Here is a 7,341-nt window from a genome sequence, read left to right as displayed (position 1 = left end):
TTATTTTTCATACAGATAGTTTGATTATGTTCATCTTGTCTATTCTTTTATTTGTATATATTTTAAGAGAGTTTTTTTTATTATTATTTTTTTATTTTAGTATGTATGAGATCATTCATCACTATTACCTATTGCCCACAACTGTGTGGCAGATTGTAATATCTATCAATAAATAAATCTATCAAAAAATAAATAAATAAAAAAAAAAGGTATGAATCGGTAATCTTTATTCTGAGAAATTCGAGGTCCGGTCGGGATTAAAACGAGGAGATTCTTTATCACCTATCTTATTTAATCTAGCATTAGAATACGTCATTAAAAGATGAATACCGAAAAGGGTTTAACTTTGGGTTGTAAAATACCGGTGCTTGCGTATGCTGATGATTTGGTATTATTGGGTGAGGACAAGGAAACAATAGAACTAAATACAACCACGTTAATAAAATCCAGTAAGGAACTAGGTCTTAAAATAAATACGGATAAAACAAAATACATGGTTAGCATTAGAAACGCGAGCAATATCGGTGATATAGATAGAGGAGGAAATACATTTGAACAGGTAGATAGGTTTATGTATTTAGGTTCTACGGTAACTAGAAAAAACGAAATTGATGAGGAAATAAAAGCGAGGTTGAAGGCAGAAAATGCGTATTATTTTTCAATTTCGAAACTGCTTAGCTCGCACCTTCTATCGAAGAACGTAAAAAATTATAGTTTACGAAATTATTATTATCCTTCCTACTGTTCTTTGTGGGTGCGAGACGTGGCCTCTTACACTAAGTGATGAACAGCGCCTTAAGGTTTTCGAAAATAAAGTATTACGTAAAATATTCAAACCGAAAAAGTATGAATTAACGGGAGAATTGAGAAAACTACACAACATTGAATTGAGGGACATACACCCGGGAAATATAATTCAACTTCTAGCATTGCGGCGTACAAGATGGGTGTGCAAGGTTGTAGGGCTTAGTGAAGATCGGTTCACTAAAACATAACACAGAACCGACGGGTAAACGTCGGAGGGGTAGCTTCAGGTAATAAATTGGGTAATACTCTGGCCGTCCGGCGTGATTCTGACCAATTCACCTCCTTGCACAACCGTTGGTCTAGTAACAGTATTTCCTTACAAAGTACTGAACCCCTGACCCTTCATGAGTTGTAGCGGTACAGATTTTAATTTTTTTTTTTTTTAATTTTTACTAATGAGATCCACGGTTTTAAAATGTTATTAAGAAACAGAACTGTCCGATGGTATTGGGAAGTCCAAATCAAGGTATTATGAATTTTAAGATTTCTCTCCTCCCCTTGAAACAAATTTTTTTAGTAAGCCCCTTGAATATAACTATATCATCCTTCCTACTTACTCATCGACTAGAGCCTTCGACGCCTGGATATTCTTCTGCGCTTGGTCTCCAACCGCCAATGTCTCGTTGGTGGTGGGGAAGAAGTCGAGGTGCCACTTCGCCGGAGTGCCCGGCTGTACGATGATACCCCTGGAGAAGAGGTTGACTAAGAACTGGAACCTATCCTTGATGGCCTCGACACCAGTCTCTGCAGCCGTCTCCAGGTTCTGTGGTGTCAAGGGTGGTATCTGGACTGGAGGTGGTGGAGGTGAGCGAAGGACGCCGCTACTGGTTGGTCCTCCTCCTAAAGAAATAATGGCAATTAGGAATTAGTTTATTATTTATTATATAATAATAATAATAAAATGACCACTGAAAACGTATCCTTGAAAGATAATTTTTTTTTTATAATTTATTTATTGATATTTACAACTGCATTAAAATATATACAAGTAAATTTGAGTTCCAGCCTCCTTCCAGCATCCAGCCTTGGAGGATTATCAGGTAATGAAGGAGAAGTCAGGTTAAAAACAAGTGGGTTTGGGTGGTTGGGAAGTTTATTATGGAAGGGTTGGTATCTAGTTCTGGCAAAATCGGTAGCATATGGAAAATTGAAGTCCTGACGGATGATTTGACTTGACAAAGTAAGAAGCATTAAAGATTGGATTGTAAGGATTAGATAAGAAAGAAATTCGAAGTTCTCCCAAGCTCTCCCAGTAAATTAAAAGAAATAAAACGATCAGTAAAACCATGGTCGACATCCTACCGCAACAGCCGCAGGGAGGAGGTTGCTCTGGCCCGCTTGAGAATAGGTCATACTCTCCTCACGCACTCCCACCTGATCAGAAAACTGCCACCTCCAACGTGCAAATATTGTCAGTCCATTCTTACGATTAGACATATTTTCGAAGAGTGTACTCACTATTTGCCAACAATAAACAGGATAGGACTGACCCCAAATTTATCCGAAACTCTCGCAGATGAGGAAGCTAAAATTACACGAGTATTTGAATTTTTAAAAGCACATCGCCTTCTTTATAAATTACAACTCCTCTTCGATTTTTATGTTTTTTATTTTATTTTTTTAATTATTTTTCAATATTTTTTTCTTTTTCTATTTTTTATTTATTTATTTATTTTATTATTTTTTTTTTTTTTACTTTATCATCCCATAGGCGTTGATGACCAGAGGGTTTTACGCCTTTAAGCAACAATCACAACAACAATTCGAAGTTCTTCTATAAGTAGTTCTTCAGTAAGTATTGTAATAGTCAATTGTTAATCTTTTTTGAGGATTCCAAGTCAGTCATTTATCCAGATGCAGTCCTAGGTAACAAATCTGTTCGTAGGGTATTATTGAAGGATACTATGGGGTAGAATTGTTTTTACATCAGATCCCTACAACAGCTCTGTTATCAGTACATTGTATGCATCTGGTCAAAGTACAGTACACTTACGCTACTAGGATCCCTATTTTGTTTTTACTTCGAAAGTCATACCCCCCCCCCTTTCTCAGCTGGACGAGGTCAGAGATAGACATTTATACAAACATGTTATAGGCACACAGCACTTATCTCAGTTTTTCTTCTTCTTTTTTTTTTTTTTTTATTATAAATGCAGTGTAAATATTTTTTTATGTTTTCTTTTTTTTTTTCCCCAGAAGTATTTTTGTTTTTTTAATCAATATATCTTTAAACATTGTTGCTTTATTTACTTATTTGTGTAGTTTTTCTTTTTGTAAATTCCATTTTCCCTCAAGTTTGTTTTTATTTATTTTTTTTTTTTATTAAATCAATATTTCGAACCCAAAAATAAGAATTTCTACCACTATACATTACCTTGCAGGAGAAAACTTTTCACTGAGGCTCTCAGTACAGGTAACAGTATGGGTTGGGATGTCAGCTGTAAAAACTGTATATAGGATAGGACCAAGGATACTAACCCTGAGGTAAGATGGATGAATAAGCGCGGTTGTGATTTATTTGAAATAATCTGTCGGAGAGATAAGAACGGATATTGAGGAAGTATGTTGGGGGTAGGAATTTAGGGATCTTGTATAGCAGTCCTGGGTTCTAGACTCGATCAAAAGCCGAAAACCTAAAAACTCGTTTTATGTTAAGTTAAAATCTTCTGCATTACTAAGTTCTTGTGGTATCAGTTCGACGGTTCTTACGCTAACAGTCCGAAGAATTTTGATGCTTATATTTTTGTAATATACTTTATTTTAGTTCTCTGAAAAATTATAAAATAAAATTAAGGCAATTGATAAGATTCGAAATAGAAAATATACGAGTGGTAAAAAATTTTCATTAGAAAGAAACCATTGGGTAAATGCACTCACAGAAATTAAATTGAAATTTTTCACTTGAAATGTCATACATTTCAAGATTATTTTAGGCTTTCTGAAAGGACAATTGAAAATTGTCGGTATTCTAAATTTTTTCTATGAATATGTTTTCAGAAGAGTCAGAAACGGAAATGCAATCGATTTCTGGATCGCGCTCTCGCATATAGGGAAGTTAAAATAAATCGATACGGGAGTGTGCGGTCTTAAAATCGATTAAAAAAAAAATTTTTAGATTAAATATTTATTTGAATAGTTTTCTATTTGACTGATTCGTTATTCGAATGAAATCGTATTTTCAAATCTATGAATACAAAAGTTTCTAAATTTTTGTTCGAATAAAATTGTATTCATGAATACACACTCCTGATAAAATTACATTCGTCTCTCATCATTCGAATAATTTTCGCCCAAATGTGGTAAATAATTTGTAAAAACATATAAATCTCATCTGTATTAATAGTACATGAGCCGGGAAGAAAAAAAAGCAGTTATCTCACTCCAATTTTTTATTACTTTAATGAAAACTATGTATAATTAATAGTCAAAACTAATGAGTCTGCCAAGTATAGGTAGGGGGAATAAAAAATGGCAACTGTTTCAAAACCTTAAAAACATTAACTTTTCATTCGGAGCTCAATATCTTAAAAACTACCAACAACACTAGACAACATTATTTAAAGAAGGGTAAATTTGCTGAAACATTAGCTCTAATAGAGATATTCACGTATAATAGTTCACGAGATGTAATCTCTTAAAAAGCAACATTTCATAAATTCAAAAATTTTCATAACTTTAAATGATGTACGATTATGTTTTCTAGTGTTGCTGGTAGTTTAAACATTTACGTCCAATAGTTCGAGATTTATCTTTTTAAAAAGCAAAATTTCTTAAAAATCTACTGAAAGATTAGTAGTTAGTTAATTTATTTTGAAAAATCTATATCTCAGGAACTATGTGACGTACAGATGTCTATTAGCAATCAAATTAAAACTAGTTTAATGGACTATAAAGAAGTGTATGACCTTTACCATCGTAGAAATAGTAGTTTCCATGATATTTTCTAAAATAAATTGATTTATAGTTGTTCGGACAATAAGATTGATTTATGAAAAACATCATTTCAAAAATCCTTGGACGTACAGATGTCTGCCAGCACTCAAATTAAAGCTAGTTAAATTTACTACAAAATAGTTAATTATGTTTATCTTTGTAGGAGTAGTAGTTTTTATGATATTTTACAAAATAAACTCACAAAATGTTAATTTCTAGTTGTTCATATAAAATGTTGGATTTTTGAAAAAATATATCTCTAGATTCATAAGACGCACATATGTCTGCAACACTCAAAATAAAGGTAATGTAACTTACTATAAAGTAGTTTATAACACTTATCTTCGTAGGGATAGTAGTTTTTATGATATTCACAAATAAATATAAATGTGGCAAATGAAAATTTATCCGAACAAATATAAATCAATTTATATTAGCAAATTTCATGTAAACTATTACTCCTACGAAGATAAACATCATAAACTACTTTAGAGCTCATTAAACTAGCTTTAATTTGAGTGCTAATAAACACCTGTACGTCGAATGGTTTTTGAGATATAAATTTTTATGAAATGTTGCTTCATAAAAAGCTATAACTCGAAAATTCTATTAGGGCTCATATTTAAGCAAATTTACTCTTCTTTAAATGACGTTCTCTTAGGTTTTGTTGTATTGTGCCTTATTTTTAAGATATAGAGCTCCGAATGAAAAATTAGTTTTTTTTTATTGCTTTGAAACAGCCGCCATTTTTTATTCCCCCTACCTATACTTGGCCGACTCATCAATTTTGACTATTAATTATACATAGTTTTCATTAAAGTAATACAAAATTGGGGTGAAATAACTGTATTTCTTCTCCTCTTGGCCTCTTGTACTATAATGACAGTGAATGGTGCCTCAGTGCTACTACTGTATAAACAGGAGGTGTTGACACAACCAACTGTCCTCCTCCAGGTCCCGCTAAAAATAGGCAGTGACACTAGCACAGAGGGTCGTGACTAGCCTCCTGTCGTGTGGTTTCTTTTCCCTTCAGCTGATTTATATGGCTGTGGGTAGTTGATGATCTTCATTATACATGTGGCATTGTTTATTAGCTGCCGGTTTTAGACGATTTCCCATTTATCCTAATGAGATATATCAGCTAGAGGTACACTATTGTTATACAAATGCATCCAAGAATAACTGCAGTGAGGTAAGTCTTTGAAAGTGAAAACATTATGACCTTCAGTGTTTGTCACCAGCCGTATTCGAATCATTCCTGTCAATCAGCTGACTCAGCAAGAACATCGCTATTGCGGTCAATGGTGCCCATCCCACTCCAAGAAGTGGGATTCTGAAGGCCAGCACATCTTCGTGTCGTATCTTCGACCAATGGACAAAATCTATCGATATATTTGAATGAAAGGAAATAAAATTAATTCAAAGACGTCTTACTTAAACATTAGGAACTAGGGCAGATCTCGCTTACAATCATATTGCCCGAGAGAAAAACACTTCATTTAAAACGTGCTGCACAACTGCTTTGGATTGCCTCATACACAGCATACTTATGACTAGTAAAGTACAATTTTTTTTGGAACCTATTAATATAAATATTCAGAGGATAAAACAATACAAGTAATCACATAATAAAAATATTTAAATTTGACATGATTTTATTTTATTTTTTTCTTACATACTTTAATTTTTTTTATAGCTTTTTAGCGTTATTTATATGTGTGCTTAATTTGTCATTATTTTAATTTGAAAACTTTCTCTCTTTTCCCATGAAACAGAAATCAAAATTATGGTATACTAGGAGATGATGGTTGGGTTGCTGCCAAATGAAACAAAAATAAGATGGAGTATACGTTTCGTCTTTTTAATTGTTAAATACCCATGACACTTTGTCATCTTCCGGAACTTCGTCATCCTTGTACATATATATATTTCTAACATTTCCAAAAACCATTTGTCGTCACCCTCTCACACGCTTACTTCCTCTCAATATTTTCTACTTTTTATTTTTTACCCACTCGTAACGTTTCCTCTTAAAAACATTTAACATGCTAAAAAAAAAGCCAACTTAAAAAAAAATTGGCGCAGTATACCATTTGACGTATTGTTTCCAAGCTAACAGGTTCGTTTTATTTATTCCCCCCCCCCTTCTTTTCTCATTTTTCCTTGCCCACGTTATTAGTTGTGTTCACCATATATTATTATTGTTGTTTTTACAATTTTTTTTTCTTCTATTCATCTCTCGTTAAACTTTAATTATATTTTGCCTTTTTATCAATTATTATATTTAGAATTATAATTATGAGAGATAGTTGACCGTGGATGATAAATGAGGACCACTTTTGCTAAATAAGTTCGACTATGCTAAATAAGTAATAAGTTTGACCACTTTTGCGCTGCGACCATTAGGCGCGCAACTTTTCAGCGAACAGGTTGGTTTTCATTTTTCTTTTTTGTTTTCTTTTCCCTTTCTTTATTTTACTCTTTCCCCTTATTTTACTTTTATCTTATTTTACTCTTTCCCCTTATTTTCTCCACTTTTATCCATTTTCCTTGCCCGCGTTATAAGTTTTGTACACTATACTTATAATTTGCCTCTTTATC

At 32.9% G+C, this 7,341-nt stretch overlaps 1 protein-coding gene across 1 annotated transcript in view; it reads right to left on the bottom strand.

The window, feature by feature from the left end:
• Positions 1–7,341, bottom strand: part of LOC106680282 (peroxidase) — an 89,234-nt gene that overhangs the window by 18,374 nt on the left and 63,519 nt on the right. Inside the window, exon 4 of the mRNA XM_014419859.3 lies at positions 1,365–1,647. Within this exon, the coding sequence (XP_014275345.1) occupies positions 1,365–1,647 (283 nt within the window). The remainder of the gene's footprint in view (positions 1–1,364; positions 1,648–7,341) is intronic.

This window comes from Halyomorpha halys, unplaced genomic scaffold (assembly GCF_000696795.3).
Source record: "Halyomorpha halys isolate HHAL.00 unplaced genomic scaffold, Hhal_1.1 Scaffold16.1, whole genome shotgun sequence".
Classification (NCBI taxonomy): Eukaryota; Metazoa; Arthropoda; class Insecta; order Hemiptera; family Pentatomidae; genus Halyomorpha; species Halyomorpha halys.
Note: the sequence above shows the minus strand (reverse complement) of the source record. Positions and strands in the feature narration are given on the sequence as shown.